The 22,285-nt window shown below is 36.9% G+C and overlaps 2 protein-coding genes across 2 annotated transcripts; one reads left to right on the forward strand and one right to left on the reverse strand.

Moving 5' to 3' along the window:
- Positions 1-18,301: 18,301 nt before the first annotated feature.
- On the forward strand, positions 18,302-19,895 carry LOC127127474 (E3 ubiquitin-protein ligase AIRP2). Its single transcript, XM_051056666.1, has 6 exons — positions 18,302-18,470; positions 18,562-18,702; positions 18,845-18,995; positions 19,088-19,154; positions 19,236-19,476; positions 19,574-19,895. Exons 2-6 carry the CDS (start codon positions 18,584-18,586, stop codon positions 19,788-19,790), a joined length of 795 nt encoding a protein of 264 aa, XP_050912623.1. The 5' UTR covers positions 18,302-18,470; positions 18,562-18,583; the 3' UTR covers positions 19,791-19,895.
- A 33-nt stretch (positions 19,896-19,928) lies between these two features.
- Positions 19,929-21,963, reverse strand: LOC127127475 (high mobility group B protein 1). Its single transcript, XM_051056667.1, has 8 exons — positions 21,770-21,963; positions 21,214-21,301; positions 20,984-21,106; positions 20,845-20,902; positions 20,705-20,749; positions 20,537-20,614; positions 20,367-20,450; positions 19,929-20,254 (listed from the first exon to the last, which is right to left on the reverse strand). Exons 2-8 carry the CDS (start codon positions 21,273-21,275, stop codon positions 20,189-20,191), a joined length of 516 nt encoding a protein of 171 aa, XP_050912624.1. The 5' UTR covers positions 21,276-21,301; positions 21,770-21,963; the 3' UTR covers positions 19,929-20,188.
- Between the last annotated feature and the right edge of the window lie 322 nt (positions 21,964-22,285).

Below are 22,285 nucleotides of genomic sequence, written 5' to 3' on the forward strand. Positions count from 1 at the left end.
TTTTGCTAAAAAGGTAACATGGTAAGCAATATGCGGCATCTTCAGATGGTGAATATTCTAACCATGATGAAAATATGCTAAACCAAGTATGTTGAAACCTTCTCGGATAATCCTTGTTACCGGACAAAGGATAGTTTTCTAAATGAATTTGATATGGACCCCATTTTAGATAAGCTCTTCGTATTGCATCCACTTGATTTGGCGGATATTGCCAAATCGGAGGACGCTTTCCAAGATCGCATTCCAAAGAATTTTCAAAACCATGATGCTCTTCAATTGTTGGATTCTCAAGAACTGTTTCAGATTCGGATGTCGGGATTATAATTTCTTCATCTCTCTCTTCTCTTTCAATTTGACATGCTTTCCTTTTAAAAAAAGAATCAATTTTCCTATTATTCATCTTTACTCTTCCTATAATATCATATCAGATCCAAAAATCAATTTAGAGAACATAAAAATTAAAAGAGAAAAAAATTAATAAACTTAATTAATCAACTTTAATCCGTTTTCAAATACCGGTAACTTCATTATTAGAAATTAGCAGCAATAATGATTAAATAAACCTTATTACAGTGTATAACTATATTTGTAAATTACAGTGTTATGAATTGGCTTAATAAACCTCATATAGATTATTTTAACACATCAAGAAAGAAGAACCCTAAAAATATCAAAAACACAAATCAAGCAATCACTTTAATTTGTTACTTTTTATAAAAGAAGAATTAATAAAGTTTTTTACCTGTTAGATGCCGATCACTTTAATCTGTTCCGATTCCGGTGCCGGTAGCAAACCCATATGAGAAAGAAAGGAAAGGTAGGAACTTTTTACCTTATCTGTATTTTAACCTAACTTTGAATGAAAAAGAAAAAAATAAAAATTAATTTTAATTTAAAATAAGGATGTTTTATTAATTTAATATATATGAATTAAAAAAAATAAAAAGTTGAGGGGTGGCCGTGGCCTTCCCACGTCCCCCCTCAATTCCGCCACTGCCCAAGTTCATCTATCAATAGTTTGACAAATAGAAGATTATATCACTCAAATGATTATAAGTTTTTTTTTTACTTTTTCTTTTGATTATACAAGGTGGTAAGAAAACAAATAAATTGGCACAATATAAATTGTATATGAATAAATAGTAATAGACATAAACATAAAGTACTTAAAATAAAATGAACAATAAAATAAATTATGAGCAAATAAATAGCAAAGAAATAAAATGCAATAATATAAATGTTAAAAGTTAGTGGTTAACGGAATCACAATAAGTAAATGGATTAGAAAGTTAGTATACACAAATATGGTTTCATCTATACATCAAATGACTCAAGTATGGTTGAAATAGAGACAACTTATCAATGCCTCAAAGTATCATGAATGATCCATTGACCATTCATTAATAGGTTTGAAACATTGAAGGTTTTACCAATCATAAACAACTATCGTCATGATCTAATAGATTTCATCAACCAACAAAAATATAACAATGGATAAACAATAAATAGGAAATGATAATAATAACATAGTTTGATTGAAAATAGTGAATAAAAAGTAGTAAGAACAAAAATTTCAAGAAAAAGTGTATAAACCAAACTTGATCATTTGTCTTAAACTTGACTCTAAATTCTCTGAAAAAACAACCCAAGAACACCAAACCATTTCCAACACAAAAATAGAACCAAAATGCTAAAGAGTTTGAGCTACAATCATTACCAAAATGTGGAAAAAAACTAAATTGTTGTGGTGTTGAGCTTGAATATGAAGCAAAAGGTTTGGAGTGGAGGTGTTTATGGTTGAAACTCAATGAAAGGGTTGAGTTGTTAATGTTAGAGAATGGAAGATTTGAGGAAAAAATGAAATAGGGAAAAAGTTGGTGGGGGTGATTTTGAGAGGGAATAATTTGTTTTGGTTTAGGTTTAAGAAGAGGGTTTAATTGATGTTTTTCAGAACTTTTGGGGCTGCAAGCATGTCCTTAAAGAGGGGAAAATAGTTTATAGGGAAAACAAGTGGGTAGGTGGGGTGAAAAAAGGGATCATTTGGAGTAAAAAAAAGTTATTGATGTTGTTCTGCGTTGTGTAACTGGTTACTAGGATCTGGATAACCGGTTACACAGGCTAAAAATGGCCTGGGGAGCCTTCGTTACGCAGGTGTAACTGGTTACCAGGATTTGGGTAACCGGTTACACAGGACAAAAATGGTCTGGATACCTGTTTTAAAAGGAGTGTAATTGGTTACCAAGAATTGGGTAATCGGTTACATAGACCAAAAAATGAATGTTTTGCTTTGTTACACATTTTCTTTGCAACTTTAATCGGAAAACCCCAGTTTCTTCTCAGGTGTGAACATTATGCCTCGAGTACGTGTAATATGTCTTTGATTATGAATGTTTAATGAGATTATGATGATGAAACATTGAATGCATGCATGTGTAGTAGGATCATGGATCATATGAAGATTGTATAGGCTAGGGTAAATTTTGGGGTATGACACTCTTGTGACCAAGGACATGTTATTTAAGTTCCTTCCATTGAAGGTCTTACCAACATCAAATTCCACTTCCTTTGATAAACCAACTTCCATCAACGTCTGAATCAACTTGCTTTCAAACAAAATATCAGAGATTAATCTTCCCAGAGGTATCCACTTTTTGGGCTTTAGTGAACCATTTCTTATTTCTTTGACCGGTTCCCTCAGATACTTGAAGATTATGGATGGAAAAATCATCTTTCTCCTAGATGATAGATAATACAACATGTACTTCTGATATGTATTGATGTAGTCAGAAGAATTTGTTAAGGGTCTATGATGAATGCACCCTAGAATAAACTTTAACCAAACCATAACATGTTTATGAAGATTCTTGGCATTGGAGAAGTTCTTCCCATCCTGGAAAATAGTTGTAGCAATTTCATCCATTCTTTCCTTCTCAGCAGGCATCTCAAAGCATGTCTTCCTAGAGCCACCGTGGCTGATAAGTTTAGCTATTGACTTCTGAGAAATAGAGATTTTGTGCCCTAACACGAACAAAGTGATATGAAGATTCGTGGTAGTAGCAAAAATCCATAATTTCTACACTAAATTAGTATACATGGGTCCTTTGAGACTTTCAACGTAACCTTTCCATCTACGAGTCTTAACTCCTTCAGTCAAATCAAAACCACTAACCTTGAGATTTTCAAAATCAACAAGAAGCTCACAAAGAACTTCTAACTGCGTGACTGGAGTAGAAAGAGTAAGCTCCTAAATTCTTTCTTTCATATGATATTGTTGTTGAGGTTGTTGTTGTTCTTGAGAAGCTTGTGTAGATTATTGAACTTGTTGGAGAGATTCAACCATGATGATGAAGAACAAGGTTTAGGGTTGTAGAGAAATTTTTGGTTGAAAGAGAGAAAGCGTAGGAGAAATGTAGCGTAAGTGCGTGAAATGTAAGTGAATTGGGTTTTATAAAGGTTTTGCAATCATGACAAAATCTTGAACGGTGAGGAATTCAGACAAAGGGGAATGCATAGAGAGATTTTACCTAATCCCAAGAAATCTCTTCACCCAATGTGTCACTCAGCTGTTTAGAAGCGTTTCAGTTTTCTATGATAACTATCTTTAAAACTGATCCACTAACCAAGACGGATTGACAACCAATTAATGCAATAACTATTAAGTATTCAGAAGATAGAATGTTTAATCAAAGAGGTTATGACTGGATACTTTTGAACTCATGAAACCTTCTCACTTCAGAAGACTCAATTATTTAGAGTCAATAGATCTCAGAGTCTCAATGAACCATTCTGAGAACTTAAACATTCTGAGATGATTTTTTTTTTCATTATGGACATATATCGATTTTTAAATTCTTCAGAATGAAAACAAACCTATCTTCAGCAAGGGGTTTTGTAAAGATATCATCCCATTGATTGTATGTATCAATAAATTTTAAGTTTAAAAAATTACCTTCTAATCATAGTCACGTATAAAATGATGTTTAATCTTAATATGTTTAGCTATAGAATGTAAAATGAGATTCTCAGATAAACAAATACCAGAAGTATTATCACAGAGAATAAGAATATTACTCTCATATATCTGGAAATATTCTAGCTGACTTTTCATCTAGAGCATATGAGTGATGTATCTAGAAGTCGTAATGTATCTAGCTTCAGCAATTGATAGTGTTATGGTTGATTATCTCTTGCTGGACCATGAGATGAAATTGTTTCCCATAAACTAACAACTTCCAGAAGTGCTTTTTCTTTCAAGTTTATCTCCAGCGTAATCAACATCATAATAACCCACTAGCTTGTACTCTTTATTTTCTATAACACAAGCCAAGTTTAATAGTACCTTTCAGATAACTGCAAATCCTCTTAATAGCTATTAAGTGGGATTCTCTAGGATCTGATTAAAAACGAGCACACAAACAAACACTAAATACAATGTAAGGTCTATAAGTAGTTAAGTATAAGAGAGAACCAATCATACCTTTGTATACCTTTTTCTCTATCTTTGCGCTTACCTTATCCTTCTCAAGGATACATGTAGGATGCATAGGATTCTTTCCTATCATGCATTCTGACATGTCGAACTTCTTCAGAAGTTCTTTAGTATACTTCGGATGGATATATGTCCCTTATGGACTTTGATTAATATGGATTCCCTGAAAGAACTTGAGTTCTCATATCAGCCTTATTTATAATTCTTCTTGCATAGACTTAGCAAATTCCTTGAACAAAGTATCATTAGAAGAACCAAATATGATATCATCCACATAAATTTGAACAACAAGAATATCATTTTTGAAGGATTTACAAAACAAAGTTGTATCAACCTTCCCTATAGTAAAATATTTTTCTAAAAGAAAATTGCTTAGTCTTTCATACCATGCTCTGGGAGCTTGTTTCAGACCATACAAAAATTTGTTAAGTCTGAAAACAAAATATGGGTTCTTATGATTTTCAAAACCAGGAGGTTCGTATACATCCACTTCTTCAGTTATGTAACTATTCAGAAATGCACTCTTAACATCCATCTGATACAAAATGATGTTATGATTAACAACAAAAGAAATTAAGAGACAAATAGACTCTAACCTGGAAACTGGTGCAATCATTTTATCTTCTCTATTTTGTATTTTTATTTCTTGTTGTATAATCAAAATAAAAAGAACAAAAAACATGATAAAATGCAAAAGACCAAAAATATGTGATGCTTGATATTTAATATTGAGACATTGAGGACTTGTAATGGACCATTAGACATTGTGATTGACCTATGCTTGACTTGGAGTTTCATCATGGACTTGTAATCTTTAATTGCAAGAGTGGCATTCATGGCACTACCCTAAGGAAAAAGGAGACATGTAATCTTGATTCCATTATCCATTGTTTAGCTTAGAACATTTTGCACACACATGGCTTTCTCTTGGGATACCTTACAACGAGACCTTTTATTTCTTGCATCAATATCCCTTGTAGTTTTTCAAGTATCCCTCCCCCATTTTGGTGTACTTTTTCCTCCTTGCTTTCTTTTGGCATTGCTTGTTAGTAACCCTTAGGAACTAGGATCAACCTCACCATTTCAAAGCAATAATAAACCCTTAATCCAATGTCAAGTGACACTTTCTTAAATAAACTAAAAAACACTTTAAAATACGATTAGAATTACGCGCCACAAGCCTTAAGTAATGAAGAAGGAGTAAGAATGGAGCTTTCCTACCCTCATTCTGAATATTTTGAACACAAGGCGCTTGGCTTGGTTGTTTGAGGTATTCGTCTCCACTCATAGTCTTTAGTGCGATTCAAATCAAAAACAATTTTCTTTTCAAAACCCTAAAAACAACATAAACTTATCAAACTCTTTTTTGCGCCTTAGGGGATCATTCCCAAAATCCTTTTTAAGGTATAAAATCAACCAACAAACACTCATTTTCTACTCTGAACTATGGAGCTCTAATTCTTCATTTCATGATGAGGATACGTAGGCAAGAAGGCCCCAATCCTTGGTGAGCACACCAATAAAAAAACCATCCCTTTTCCCTTTTAGCAAGTAACCTTTAGACAACGACATCCATTCGTGCATAGACAACCAAGATGGTTCCCATCGAGCACGACATATGTGAGGGGTACTTCTACCTTCCCATTGCATAACCGACTTTCGAACCCGAATTTGGTTGCGAGACAATTTTCTTCACCTTCCAGGGGTTTTATCGATATTTTCCCTTTCCTATGGAATAAATAAAGTTCGATGGAAACTCTTTGTATTTTTCGCGTAGCGACAACATATACTTTGTCACATTCATAGATGATTTCAGTAGAAAACTGTGTACTTACCTAATCAAGAAGAAAAGTGAAGTGATTGAGGTATTTGCCAAGTTTAAATCTATGGTCGAAAGACAAAGTGGTCGAAAACTCAAGATTCTGAGGACCGATGGTGGTGGAGAGTATGTGTCGAAAGACTTCGACAAGTTATGTGAGAAAGAAGGGATTGTGCAGAATGGAACGGTAGAAAGGAAGAATAGGACCATCATGAACATAATGAGAAGTATGTTGAAAGACAAGCATCTACTCAAAGAATTATGGGGAGAAGTTGTGTCGATATCAACATATATTTTGAAGAGATGTCCGACGAAGAAGCTAGAAGGAATTACGCCAGAAAAATGTTGGTATGTTGTCAAGCCTAGATTAAGTCATCTGAAGGTATTTGGATCTATATCACACAGACATATACCATATCAGTTGAGAAGAAAACTTGATGATAAGTCGAGTCAGATGATCCTAATAGGATATCATTCGACTGGAGGTTACAAGTTGTTCAACCCAGTGAATAAGCAAATAGTGATCAACAGGGACATGATAATATATGAGCTTAAGGAATTGGATTGGACTGAAAATGTAAAGAAGGATCTAGTGAGAATCTTATGTGAAGAACCAGCAAGTGAAGACAAAAGAGAAGTTCGACAAGAAGAAGTCAGAGGTCAAGCAAACACAAGCAGACCTCACAAAATAAGACACATGCCTGCAAGGTTGCAAGAATGTGTAATTACATAAGATGATATGGCCGATGATGAAGGTGGGCTAGTACACTATGATTTCTATGCATATGTGGAACCAGTCAATATAGTTGAGGCATTGAAGGATTCAAAGTGGGTGAAAGTAATGAATGAGGAACTGAAGTTCATCGAAGAGAACAACACCTGGTTACTTATCGAATTGCCTCAAGGAAAGAAGGAAATCAATGTGAAGTGGGTATACAAGGTGAATTTCAATCCCAAAGGTGAAGTATCTCGAAACAAGGGAAGACTTGTAGCGAAAGGATTTCTTCAGAAGGAAGGGATCGACTTAGAAAAAGTTTTTGCACCTGTTGCTAGGATCGAAACAATCAGGTTGGTTATTGTTTAACAAATATGAACAACTGACACACATGTCAGATGGATGTGAAATGTGAGTTCCTTAATGGCCCCTTAGATGAAGAAGTATATGTTGCACAACCAGCTTGGTGTGTGAAACAAGGCGGAGAAAGAAAGGTATACGGGTTGCATAAATCCCTATATGGACTTAAGCAAGCTCCAAGAGCTTGGAACAAGAAGATATATAGTTTTCTAAGGGAGAAAGAATTTGTGAAGTGCGCAATTGAGTATGGAGTATATGTAAGAAGAAGAAATAGTGAATTGTTTATACTATATCTCTATGTCGATGACTTGTTGATAATAGAAAGTTGCAAGAAGAAGATCGAAGATTTCAAACATGACCTAAGTGAGGAGTTTGAAATGTCATACTTGGGAAATCTCTCATATTTCCTTGGCATCAAATTCTAAAAGAGTGGAAGAGGCTTGATGATGCACCAAAGAAGATATGAATGTGAAATACTCAAAAGATTTGAGATGCAAGATTGCAACCCAACTTCGACTCCAGCTGAGCCCAGATTACAACGGTCGAAAGACACATATGAATATGATATCGATCCAACGCAGTACAAAAGACTCATTGGATCACTTCGATATCTTTGTCACACAAGGCTTGATCTAGCATATAGTGTAGGTATGGTGAGTAGATTCATGTAGAAGCCAGAGGTATCACACCTAGCAGCGACAAATGGGATACTAAGGAAAGCAACTCTCGACAATGGAGTTTTGTTTCATGCAACTGATGAAGGAAAAGAATGCAAGTTAATTGGTTACACCGATTCAAGTTGGTGTAGTGATGCTGAGGATAGAAAATCCACGGTTGGCTATGTGTTTATGTTATGGGGTGCACTAGTTGCTTGGATTTCGAGAAAGGAACCAGTAATAGCATTTTCTTCATGTGAACCAGAGTACATATATGCTTCTTCTTGTGCATGTTAAGCAACGTGGATGGTGAATCTGGTCGAAGAGATTACAGGGAAGAATCATGAAGCAATTACCATGAAGATTGACAATATGTCTGCTATAATCTGGCGAAGAATCCGATAGCGTGTGGACGAAGTAAGCACATCGAAGTGAGGTTCAATTATCTTCAAGAGCAGGTAGCAAAAGCGGACCTGAACTTGGAATGTTGCAGAACTGAGAATCAGATTGCAGACATCACGACGAAGGGAGTGCAGGTCGAAGTGTTTAAGAAGTTAAGGTATATGATGAATGTAGATAGCTTAGACACAATGAATTAGGTGGTGTATTGAATTGTAATTCCTTGTGTCGGAGCAGGTTGCTCGACAGAAGAAAGGAAGTGTCGAATCATCTAGGTGTCAAAATTTCGAAGAGTATATCGATAGTTGTAGGTGTTTAATTGGCTGCATTATATGGTAAAACACTAGCTGGTTACAAATGTCTTGACTGATGTCATGACATAGTTTGTATATGTGACTACATTGTAGGTTAGAATATCTAACTGTACTCTGATGTCTTGACTGATGTCATGACACACTTGAGTAGTTACTGCAGGATTAGCTAACACAGGATTTATTGAATGTCAAACTGGATGCTGTGACATTCATACCTGTCAACAGATACTAAGAAATAGAACAGCTGGTGTTCTGTTAGAACTTAGTATTTATTTCCAGTCTGGTTATCAAGGAAAGACCAGACCTAGCATAAGGCCTACTGACTGAATGTCAAATTGGATGTTATGACATTCATCACTGACAGCAGCTACTGAACATTAGACAGAGTGGTGTTCTGCTATACTTCAGCATGTAACTTAGTTTGTTCTTCAAGAGAATAACAGAACTAACTTAAGGCCAAATGTGTAAATGTTAAGTTGGACACTTTAACATTTATTAATGTAAGTTGTTACTGTAGTATGGTCATTTTGATCATGTACAGGTCAGCAAAATTGTACAGTCTGTTTTCTGGAAAAACAGACTCAGCATATGGACCTTGATGTCAAGCTGAATGTCGTGACATTCATTCCTGACAGCATATGCTATATTGTAGGTTGTTCAGTTTTCTGTTTCAGCTTTTCTTGGGCTATTCTTCAGGAAGTCAACAGCTTAGAGAAAAACCAGGAAACCAACAACCAAGTTACATTTAATGAACCTAACAAATAGCCTATTTGTGAGTAACCTAAATGTTGAATTTATGGGAACTCGTGTGACCTTAAATTCAGGAGAATACAGGTGCAAAAGCCCAGGTATTGCAATATAAAAAGGAAGGCGTTCCTTCATTCAGTTTCGGGGGTTTTGAGGCGTGAAGATTTTATGTGTCCATCATACTTCACTGCTGTATTTTTGTGAGTCTTGTATTAGACGTAACTTGTAAGCCAAGCCATTATCAAGTAGATGATTGTTGTGGCATAGGGTGTTCATTGAGTTGTAAGTGTTGTGTCGCTCAAAGCTTTTAAGCATGAGTGATGTGTATCTTGATTAAAGCTATGAAGCACAATCAAGTGTTGTTTGAAGTGTGACTTCAACTTGTCTTTAATATTGTTTAAAGATAGTAATCACTGAGGTGATTGAGGGGGAGTGAGTAGGAACTCTGATCTTAGTGTAAGATTGAAATTGCATTGGGTAGGAATTAAGTGATAAGTTGTAAACGGGTGAGTTTAGCTTTGAATTGATACTACTAATAGTGGATTTCCTCCCTGGCTTGGTAGCCCCCAGATGTAGGTCATGTTGGATTGAACTGGGTAAACAATTACTTGTGTTATTTACTGCACTTACTTTTAAGTTCTGCATAATTCCTGTCTGTGCAGAATTGGATGTCATAACAACCCGTGTGACATCCAAAGTCTGATAACTAGAATTTCAATTGGCATCAGAGCAGGCACCCTGCCTGTGAATTTCTGGGTGAGATCTAGGGAAGTTACTTTCTAGTACCATGGACAAGGATTTAGGACACTCAAACAGACCACCCATGTTGGATGGCTCTAATTATGATGACTGGAAGCCTCATATGATAGCCTTCTTAAGGTCTCTAGACAGCAAAGTCTGGAGAGCTGTCAACAAAGGATGGGAACATCCAATGAGGACAGGTGAAGATGGAGTCAGTGTGCAGATTCCTGAAGAAGAGTGGGACAAGGAGCAAGAGGCATTAGCTCTTGGAAATTCCAAGGCCTTGAATGCATTGTTCAATGGAATCAGTAAGAACATCTTCAGGTCGGTACACCACTGTGAACTAGCTAAGGAAGTTTGGGATACCCTCAAGGTAACTCATGAAGGTACTTCCAAGGTGAAGATGTCCAAAATTCAGATGCTGACCACCAAGTTTGAAAATCTGAGGATGAAAGAGGATGAGACTATTCATGACTTTCATATGAATATTCTTGAAATTGCAAACACCTCTGGTGGACTAGGTGAGAAAATGGCTGAAGAGAAACTTGTGAGAAAGATTCTCAGGTCCTTGCCTAAGAGATTTGCTATGAAGGTCACAGCCATAGAGGAGGCACAGGACATCAGCAATATGAAGGTGGATGAGCTCATTGGTTCTCTTCAAACCTTTGAAATGGGCTTGTGTGAGAATGCTGAAAAGAAGAACAAAAGCATAGCTTTTGTATCTAATGCTGAAGAGGAGTCAGAAGCAGGATATACTGAAGGTGGTGAAAGTATATCAGAAGCCTTAGCCATGCTTGGGAGACAGTTCAACAAGTTCGTGAAGAAGATTGATCAAAGAGGGAGACCTAATGTCAAGAACATCCCGTCTGACATCAGGAAAAGATCAACTTCTGAAGAAAAGTTCAACCAAGGCAAGGGAATCCAGTGTCATGGTTGTGAAGGGTATGGACACGTCAGAGATGAATGTCCTACTTATCTCAAGATGAAACAGAAGGGGCTAACTATCACATGGTCTGAAGGAGATTCTGAAAGTGAATCTGAAGGAGAATCTGCCAAACATGTCACTGCACTAACCAGTGTTTGTGCCTCTGATGATGACTCAAGTGCAGATGAACTGACCTTTGATGAACTTGTTGCAGCCTATAAGAAGCTGTGTACCACCAGTGCAGAAGTGCGTGCACAAGGAGAAAAACAGAAGAACCTCATCAAGGAACTGGAAGATGAGAGACAGAAGCAACTGTCTGTCATAGAGGGTCTAAATGGTGAGATAGCCCTGCTGACCTCCAAGCTGAATCAGATGACCAAATCCATCAGAATGATGAATAAGGGAACTGACATCTTGGAAGAGATACTAAAGGTGGGACAGCAGTCTGGAACCAAATCTGGCCTAGGATTTGGGAAAAGATCCTCAGCTGAACACAAACGCCCAAAGGCAAAAGTTCAGAAGTTCAAGCGGAAGTCAAAGCCAATGTCTCAACCTCGAGGAACTAGGATGAATGATCATCAGAAGAGGAAATACCAGGAGTAGAGGTGTCACCACTGTGGTAGGCTTGGTCATATAAAATCCTTCTACTACTGGATTCATGGTTTCCCTAACCAAGCCACGCATGTCAGGCCTAAGCATAAACCATATAAGCGCTATGTTCCCATCAAGAAGCAACAATGGTATGCTAAGATAGCACACACTGCTCTAAGGGCCTCTACCAGAGAAGACTGGTACTTTGACAGTGGATGCTCAAGACATATGACTGGTATGGAAAATCTACTGGTGGATATTCAACCTCACACTACCAGCTATGTGACCTTTGGTGATGGTGCCAAAGGTAAAATAAAAGGGGTGGGTAAACTGGACTGCTCTGGAGTTCCAAAACTGAATAATGTGCTTTTAGTAAGAGGACTAACTGCAAACCTCATCAGCATAAGTCAGCTGTGTGATCAAGGGTTTCATGTTCAGTTTACTAAGGAGCTTTGCATTGTGGCTAATGGTGACAATCAGGAAGTTATGAGAGGAACCAGGTCCAAAGATAACTGCTATCTGTGGGAACCTAAAGTCTCTAACTTTTCTACAATTCGCTCCTCAACCAAGGAAGAACAGGAGGTGAAGATGTGGCATAGACGCCTTGGACATCTCCACTTAAGGGGAATGAAGAAGATTATATCCAAGGAAGCAGTCAGAGGGATCCCAAAGCTGCTTATTGATGAAGGAAGAGTCTGTGGTGAATGCCAAATGGGCAAGCAAACCAAGATGTCACATCCGAAGCTGGGACATCCTACAACTTCCAGAGTTCTGGAACTGTTGCATATGGACTTAATGGGACCTATGCAGGTTGAAAGTCTTGGTGGGAAGAGATATGCCTACGTGGTGGTTGATGACCATTCCAGATACACGTGGATAAGCTTCATCAGAGAGAAGTCAGATACATTCGATGTCTTCAAAGATCTGTGCATCAGACTTCAAAGGGAAAAGGACAGTTGTGTGGTCCGAATTAGGAGTGATCATGGTACGGAGTTCAAGAACTCCAAGTTTGATGAGTTTTGCTCGTCTGAAGGAATAAGTCATGAGTTCTCCTCCCCTATAACTCCCCAGCAGAATGGAATAGTTGAAAGAAAAAATAGAACTATTCAAGAATCTGCCAGAGCAATGATTCATGCAAAGAAGCTCCCCATGCACTTTTGGGCTGAAGCAATGAATACCGCGTGCTATGTTCACAACAGAGTCACCTTGAGAAAAGGAACCTCCTCCACTTTGTATGAAATATGGAAAGGCAGAAAACCTACTGTGAAGTACTTTCATATCTTTGGAAGTAAATGCTACATTCTCACAGATCGTGAACAGAGAAGAAAGCTAGATCCGAAAAGTGATGAGGGTATATTTCTGGGATACTCAACTAACAGCAGAGCCTACAGAGTGTTCAACTACAGGACCAATGTCCTGATGGAATCCATAAATGTTATTGTGGACGATAAAGAGGAAGGAACCGATGTCATGGAGGATGTTGAAACATTCCTTGACAGTTCAACTGACATTCCTGTCAAGTCTGAAGAAGCAGAGGAACCTCCTCCTGAATGTGAAGTAGATGCAACCACCAAAGCGCCATCTATCAGAATTCAGAAAGACCACCCTAAGGATCTTATCATAGGGGATCCCAATAGTGGTGTGACTACCAGGTCACGGGGAATAAGCTCAAATTCCTGCTTTGTATCCAAGGTTGAAACAAAAAATGTGAAAGAGGCCCTGACTGATGAATACTGGATCATTGCCATGCAAGAGGAACTTGAGCAGTTCAAAAGGAATGAAGTATGGGAGCTAGTTCCAAGACCTGAAGGAACCAACATCATTGGTACCAAGTGGATCTACAAAAACAAATCTGATGAGAAAGGAGTAATTACTAGGAGTAAGGCAAGACTAGTAGCTCAAGGATACACTCAAGTTGAAGGGGTAGATTTTGATGAGACATTTGCTCCTGTGGCTAGGCTTGAGTCCATCAGATTGCTGTTAGGGGTAGCATGCATCCTGAAGTGTAAACTATTCCAAATGGATGTGAAGAGTGCATTCTTGAATGGCTACTTGAATGAAGAAGTCTTTGTGGAACAACCTAAAGGGTTCTGTGATCCTAACCAACCTAAGCATGTATACAAGTTGAGGAAAGCCTTGTATGGGTTGAAACAAGCACCTAGAGCATGGTATGAAAGGTTGACCGAATTTCTGACCTCAAATGGGTACAGAAAAGGTGGAATAGATAAAACCTTGTTTGTGAAGGATGAAGACGGCAAAATCATGATTGCTCAAATCTATGTGGATGATATAGTCTTTGGTGGAATGTCAGAACAAATGGTTCAACAATTTGTTCACCAGATGCAATCTGAGTTTGAAATGAGTCTAGTTGGAGAACTGACCTATTTCCTTGGAATGCAAGTAAACCAAATGGAGGACTCTATGTTTCTCTCCCAAAGCAAGTATGCCAAGAACATAGTTAAGAAGTTTGGTATGGATAATGCTAGGCACAAGAGGACTCCTGCACCTACTCATCTAAAGTTAACCAAAGATGATGGAGGGCCTGGTGTTGATCAATGCTTGTATAGAAGCATGATAGGAAGCCTACTTTACCTAACTGCAAGTAGACCTGACATTTCTTATGCAGTTGGAGTATGTGCTAGATACCAAGCAGAGCCTAAAGTGAGCCACTTGAATCAAGTCAAAAGGATTCTCAAGTACATCAATGGGACTTGTGACTATGGGATGCTGTATTCACATGGGTCTGAACCGGTCCTATCTGGGTACTGTGATGCTGACTGGGCTGGGAGTGCTGATGACAGAAAAAGCACATCAGGTGGTTGTTTCTTCTTAGGAGACAATCTCATATCTTGGTTCAGCAAGAAGCAAAATTGTGTTTCTCTGTCCACTGCAGAGGCTGAATACATAGCTGCTGGAAGCAGTTGTTCCCAACTGGTTTGGATGAAACAGATGCTCACTGAGTACAATGTCACTCAAAATGTTATGACATTGTTCTGTGATAATCTCAGTGCCATCAATATCTCCAAGAATCCCATCCAACACAGCAGGACCAAACATATTGACATTAGGCACCACTTCATCAGAGATCTGGTGGAAGACAAGGTGATCACTTTGGTACATGTAGCCACGAACCTTCAACTGGCTGACATATTTACAAAGGCTCTGGATGCTACTCAGTTTGAAAACTTAAGGAGCAAACTGGGAACATGTCTCTCTGAGACCTTATAGCAACCACTGATGTTTGGGATGTATTGTTTAATATCTCTGCCTATTAAACAATCGGTACTATGCTCTGATTGGTCAACAGATCACAACTATGCCACTTGCAACAAGGGTGACTACAAGAGGGTAAGGAGACACCCTTCCGTGAGAAGGCCAATGTACCTGCAGGAGTTCAAGGATGTTGTTCATGCAGGAGTGGTTCTGGATGTCAGAAACAAAATCATGGCATCTGATATGGTGGTACCTACTGTAAAGCAAAAATGGGTGATTACTTGATCAAAGTTGTGAAGCAAGATCAAGTGGATGCTAACTTGGTTGAAACTATGAAGTAAAACCAAGTCTGTAACTCTGTCATTATTCTCTGGTTTTGTTGTTGGCTTTGGCAACATTTTTGACAAAAAGGGGGAGTAATAACCACCACCCCTGACAAACAGAGTGGGTCTCTACAACAGACTCTCGTGACAGATTCCCTCCCCTGCAGCTGCTGTGTGTTGAAGTCTAGATTCAACTTCTGTGTGTGCTGCTGTGTGAAGTTTTTCTTAACTTCCATGTGTGTGAGTGTGCTGCCACTCTGAGTGTATTAGCTAGTATTATTTCCTGCTAGGTGTGTGATTCCGCTGCTATGAACTCTGTTATGGGGATCAAAGTGTTTTAGCCAAAAATTTGCCAAAGGGGGAGTTTGTAGGTGTTTAATTGGCTGCATTATATGGTAAAACACTAGCTGGTTACAAATGTCTTGACTGATGTCATGACATAGTTTGTATATGTGACTACATTGTAGGTTAGAATATCTAACTGTACTCTGATGTCTTGACTGATGTCATGACACACTTGAGTAGTTACTGCAGGATTAGCTAACACATGATTTATTGAATGTCAAACTGGATGCTGTGACATTCATACCTGTCAACAGATACTAAGAAATAGAACAGCTGGTGTTCTATTAGAACTTAGTATTTATTTCCAGTTTGGTTATCAAGGAAAGACCAGATCTGGCATAAGGCCTACTGACTGAATGTCAAATTGGATGTTATGACATTCATCACTGACAGCAGCTACTGAACATTAGACAGAGTGGTGTTCTGCTATACTTCAGCATGTAACTTAGTTTGTTCTTCAAGAGAATAACAGAACTAACTTAAGGCCAAATGTGTAAATGTTAAGTTGGACACTTTAACATTTATTAATGTAAGCTGTTACTGTAGTATGGTCATTTTGATCATGTACAGGTCAGCAAAATTGTACAGTCTGTTTTCTGGAAAAACAGACTCAGCATATGGACCTTGATGTCAAGCTGAATGTCGTGACATTCATTCCTGACAGCATATGCTATATTGTAGGTTGTTCAGTTTTCTGTTTCAGCTTTTCTTGGGCTATTCTTCAGGAAGTCAACAGCTTAGAGAAAAACCAGGAAACCAACAACCAAGTTACATTTAATGAACCTAACAAATAGCCTATTTGTGAGTAACCTAAATGTTGAATTTATGGGAACTCGTGTGACCTTAAATTCAGGAGAATACAGGTGCAAAAGCCCAGGTACTGCAATATAAAAAGGAAGGCGTTCCTTCATTCAGTTTCGGGGGTTTTGAGGCGTGAAGATTTTATGTGTCCATCATACTTCACTGCTGTATTTTTGTGAGTCTTGTATTAGACGTAACTTGTAAGCCAAGCCATTATCAAGTAGATGATTGATGTGGCATAGGGTGTTCATTGAGTTGTAAGTGTTGTGTCGCTCAAAGCTTTTAAGCGTGAGTGTTGTGTATCTTGATTAAAGCTGTGAAGCACAATCAAGTGTTGTTTGAAGTGTGACTTCAACTTGTCTTTAATATTGTTTAAAGATAATAATCACTGAGGTGATTGAGGGGGGGGTGAGTAGGAACTCTGATCTTAGTGTAAGATTGAAATTGCATTGGGTAGGGATTAAGTGATAAGTTGTAAACGGGTGAGTTTAGCTTTGAATTGATACTACTAATAGTGGATTTCCTCCCTGGCTTGGTAGCCCCCAGATGTAGGTCATGTTGGACTGAACTGGGTAAACAATTACTTGTGTTATTTACTGCACTTACTTTTAAGTTCTGCATAATTCCTGTCTGTGCAGAATTGGATGTCATAACAACCCGTGTGACATCCAAAGTCTGATAACTAGAATTTCAATAGTTATGTTAGACTTAACTTTATTTGTTTATTTAGCTGAGTTTGTTAGGTTAGTTTTGGGTCTTGCTTGAGAAACAAACAAACCCAAAATCTATAAATAGGGAGTAACCCTTATTGATTGTAAGAGATCACAACAGAAGTGCAGTTGCACAAGTTGAATAAATCTCAATTTAAGAGCAAATAGTTACTCTGCAGAAATTCTTCTTCTTCTTCTTCCCCTACTTCGATAATACCATAATTCCCTTTCTTCCCCAATTCAATTCTCTTTTCTTGTTTTCATCATCATTGTGCAGCGATGCAATTTTGCAACCAATGTTGGTTGATTCACTTGAGCGAAGAGTGAAGAATAAGAGAGAATTTGATCGGTTGATTGAATCTTATTCATCAAGATTGACTCAGAATTACTCAAAGTTTTGGGTTTAATTCCAACCATTTTCGATTGATATTAAATTTTATAGACATGATCTATATGATAATAGTTTTCAATCCAACGGTGAATTTAATTATATGAATATGCGGTAAAGAGTTATAGAATGTGTCATGTTTTTAAATTTAACACCTTAGTGTCAGAGTAAATATATATTTTCACTTCAGTTGGTAAACAAAATTAAGGTGAAAAATGAATTATTTTTGGATTAAAAACATAAATTGAAGTTATTGTGATTCGTAATTTCTAACTTTAAATTAATTTATCCCTCAATTTTCTAGAAAAAAATGATGGCTAAAGTAATTCGAAATATAAACTGAAATTGTTGGAATAATCTGAATCAGTTTACTTCTTAATTTTTTAAAAAAAAATCCAGAAAATAGTTTATTCATTTTAAAAATAAAAATAAAAACATGGCACCCTAAGGTATTATATATCGGTGTTTTGTCAAGGGAAAACGTTATAAAATATAATATTTGTAGCTATGAAAACTGTTTTGAATTGATTCAAACTAAATGTCACCGTATATACCTTATATTTGTAAGTGATTAATTGCATGAGGTGCAAAACAGTGAGAATTGGTCGCAAGAAGAAACATTGATGGAAATAGATCTTTGCATGATTTTCTATTCTATAGGGAAAATGAGGTAGTGGTATTTTGGTAATTGAAGAAGAAACTCCTGATAGCATGACCATGACGTGTAATACGTGTATGTTATAAAGTTACAAAACGAATGAGTTACGTGTAGTTCAAGTGAGTACCCCCAACACAACAACACAAGACATTCTTAGTTAATAACTATACTATTTACTTTCTCTCTGATCTCTCGCTACATCTGAAAGACTGTTCTTTTTTCTACTCTGGTTTGGTACGAGGATGTTGTTCTTTATCATGTTCTTTTATCCCACAGGTAAAACGAGGTACTTGTTTTTTTCTTCTTGGTGTTTTTGGGTTAATTAATTAATTAATTAATCTATGAGTTTTTACTTTTAATTTGACAGTTTTTTTATGAGAGATTTATGAATGGGGTTTGTTCTCAAAAGAAGGAAGAAGGAAGAAAAAGGAAATAGAGAGATCATGCGAAAGTCTTTCAAGGATTCCCTCAAAGCTCTTGAAGCTGACATTCATTTTGCCAATACACTGTAATTATGTGATTTTGTTTTATTTGATTATGGGATTAGAAGATTCAATTTGGGAGAACCTTTTCTTTAATGTTGCAATATTGAAATTTGAAAAAAGTTGATTATTTTGATTAATCTTTGTGGCAAATATGTCTTGAATCAGAGCTTCTGATTATCCAAGTGATCCAGATGGTGCCTGCCTTCAAATGAGATTGTCCTATAGCCCAACTGCCCATTTCTTCCTCTTTTTTGTTCAGTGGACTGACTGTTACCTCGCCGGAGCCTTAGGATTGCTTAAAATTTTTATCTACAAGGTGATTTTCTCGGCCTCTTAACGCTCGACGTGTTTCGAATAACCGGACAGGCTAGTTAATGATGTACATGTTGGGTTTTTTCTGTCTTGCAGGCATATAAAGATGGGAAGACAACCATGTCTATTCATGAAAGAAAAGCCAGTTTGAAGGAGTTCTATGGTAAGTGTTAAGTCTTACTAAGAGGCAATTCTGATTTTGCAGTTTTTAGAGAAGTGCTTTATAATCTAAATGAATAAACAGGTGTGGTGTTTCCGTCTTTATTGCAACTTCATCAAGGAATCACTGATGTTGATGATAGGAAACAAAAACATCTATGTGCTACTAAGTACAAGCGTAAAGAATTGGTAAACAGAGGAAAGAGCTCCGAAATTGATGCAGAAGAAGATGAAGAAGAGTGTGATATTTGTTGCATGGAGATGAACACCATGGTTGTGTTGCCCAGTTGCAATCACTCAATGTGTATGAAATGCTACCGAGACTGGTAAGCCAATCGTGTTGTGAGTTCTGTCATTGCAGAGACCTCTAAATCTGTCATATTGCGGTCAGAATTGCTGATTTTTTTTTTCTTTTCGGTTTAGGCATGGAAGATCGGAATCTTGCCCGTTCTGTCGGGACAGTCTTAAACGAGTAAACTCCGGTGATCTTTGGATGTACTTGAGCAGCAAAGAGATAGATGATCTTGCTTCAATCAACAAGGAGAATTTGAAAAGACTATTTATGTACATAGAAAAGCTGCCTCTTATTGCTAGACCCTACATTCATGTCATATCATCACAACTTCTTGTTGCTTCATAGTGGAAGGAACCTCATTCAAACTTATTGCTTGTAAATAATATATGTTACACTGTCATTGCATTCCTTTAATTTTATTCATTGAAGCAGTAACATTGCATTTTGGTATTTTGGTTTTGATTTTGTTGAGTACACACATAGTAAAGCATTGATCAAAATGACATTTATAGTAATACTTAAGCCTACACATTTGAGGCACAATGCACAAAGGAGAATTTAAGTACAATAACTAACAACAATTGAGGGAAGCTCGAGTAGAGCCGGCAAAATATCATACCGGCAGAGTAACAAGACAACAGATATTTCAACCAACACAGATATCCAAAAGTAACCTACTACGAAATACATAACAGCATCCCTCCATCAATGAAACATCATATTTCAAGTTATGCACACCGATTTCAATCATCGTCTTCCTCGTCATCTTCGTCCTCGTCGTCTTCATCATCGTCATCTTGGTGGTCATCCTGTACAACAAGAAAAGTTTTTTTTCTCTTAGTTTTTCTGTATTAAACTTGCTTATGATACATTCATGAAAGTACGAGAAGTACGAGAAGATGAATAAGGAATTTGGACTACCTCTCCACTTGCTTCATCTTCGTTATTAACTTCAGATTTGGACTTGTCTGATTCCTCCTCATCATCCTCGACTGAACTTGCCGCCTGTCAACATTAAGGAAAGTTAAGCACGAAAACAAGACAATCAAAGCACAGAAACAAGAAAACTAGAAGCATGGGGATATGCTTACTTTGTTATTATAAGCGTTCATAAGTTTTTCATATTCAACTTTCCTTTTTGCAGCCTTGGCTTCATATGGAGCTTTTTCCTTAACATTCAAAAGAAGAAAGTTAGAACAACACAGAATAAATTATAAACCTCTTCTTCAACAGAATACATCAAAGATTGCATTGCTTACAGCCTTAGTCAAGGATTTCCATTTCTCTCCTCCAGCCTTCCCAACCTTCAATCAAAATACACAACAAATTTTTCAGACGTGAATTAGAAAAGGATACATCACGATGCACAAAAGCGGAATTCAATGTGTAAACAACTTACAGCCGATACAGCCTTCACATTAGGATTTTCTGCCTTAAAAGTCTTTCTGAAATCCTCACTATGAAAAACATAAGATAAATCAGAAAATAACAAAACAAAAGAAGCTTTAACAGAAAGTGAGAAACACAGAGATACAAACAGGAAGACGAAGAAAGCGCTGGGAGGCCTTTTTGGTTTGTTGGGATCTTTCTTAGCTTTCTCCTTCTTAGGCTTCGGTGCACTCTTCTCGGGTTTAGAAACAGCCTTTCGCTTTCCTACTTTTCTGTAAACCAGAGACATAGCTAAGTAAATCACGGGAAAACCAACGCCAGAATGGATAATTATGTACAAAGATATCACACGAGAAGGTGCGATGATAAAGAAACTAACCGGTCATCAACTGGTTTCAGTACTTCCCTTGAAGTCTTTCCTGTACCCTTGCCCTTTGTCATCGTCTAAGCTCCTCTACAAAGACGATCTACAGTTGAAAAAAAACAAAAGGAATCATCAACCACCAATATCAATTTCACAAGTGTTTGAACAAGATTCTCTCTGTGGTGATGGAATCAATTTCACAACCATGATTATGGTCACATCAGCAATATTTGAACAAGATTCTCTCAGTAACAGCAACTGTGACTGCAATTTAAACCTTATTTACAGCATGATTCATACAGACAACATCACATAACCCTCAATTCAGATATTTGACCCAAAAATTCAGCATATTTTTCCCTTTACATCAATCACTAGTACTAAACTAAACAACTCCATGTTAATTCTTACATACCTACATGCATAAATTCCTCATAACTCATCAATCATCATAAACTCCTCTTCAAGTGCTCAAAAAAATCACAAAAACCATACACAAAAAAAACAAAACAAAAATAAAAACTTTCAAAAGAGATAATTAAGCAAAGATAAATAGGAGAAAAAGGGTTACCTTGAAATAGATGAATTGAAGAAGAGAGGATCTTCAACAAGCGAAGCAGAACCGAACACAGCAAGCTGAGAATCAAAGCGACAAAGGTGTTAGGAACAAAACAAAGAGGGTACAAGTACAGCCAAATACGACCGGAATAGCCGGTAATGTTTCAGTGACTTTTAACGCTAATGTGAGTCAACCCATATCCATAACGAATGGATTTTACCGGAAATAGCAGGTTGTCGTTTGAGGAAGATATTCTCATCAATGATTATTATTAATTACTAATTATTGACATTACCTTTTTTCTTCTTTCTAATTCTCTAATTTTTAAAAAGAATATTTTTTGATAATTTAGAAAAAAAATAATACTAATAATTGCCTTAAAAACAATAACTTTTTATTGAAAGACAGCTATCAAAATATGGTATTTCTTTTAAACTCTATTTCTCTATTTTTATAAATATTTTTATTATTTTTAATATAATTTTTTATTCAAAGTAACTTTTGAAATTATTAACTTATTGGATACGA

The sequence above is a fragment of the Lathyrus oleraceus genome, chromosome 3 (assembly GCF_024323335.1).
Source record: "Lathyrus oleraceus cultivar Zhongwan6 chromosome 3, CAAS_Psat_ZW6_1.0, whole genome shotgun sequence".
NCBI classification, from domain to species: Eukaryota; Viridiplantae; Streptophyta; class Magnoliopsida; order Fabales; family Fabaceae; genus Lathyrus; species Lathyrus oleraceus.

Bases quoted from the DNA above. Each gene is read 5' to 3' on its own strand.
- LOC127127475 (XM_051056667.1), bottom strand. From the start codon at position 21,275: ATGACAAAGGGCAAGGGTACAGGAAAGACTTCAAGGGAAGTACTGAAA. The intron at 20,615-20,704 runs GTAAGCAATGCA...TTGAATGTTAAG, and splicing joins GGAAATCCTTGACTAAGGCT to GAAAAAGCTCCATATGAAGC. The intron at 20,255-20,366 runs GTAGTCCAAATT...CTTGTTGTACAG, and splicing joins AAGATGAAGCAAGTGGAGAG to GATGACCACCAAGATGACGA.
- LOC127127474 (XM_051056666.1), top strand. From the start codon at position 18,584: ATGGGGTTTGTTCTCAAAAGAAGGAAGAAGGAAGAAAAAGGAAATAGA. The intron at 18,703-18,844 runs GTAATTATGTGA...GTCTTGAATCAG, and splicing joins ATTCATTTTGCCAATACACT to AGCTTCTGATTATCCAAGTG. The intron at 19,155-19,235 runs GTAAGTGTTAAG...ATGAATAAACAG, and splicing joins CAGTTTGAAGGAGTTCTATG to GTGTGGTGTTTCCGTCTTTA.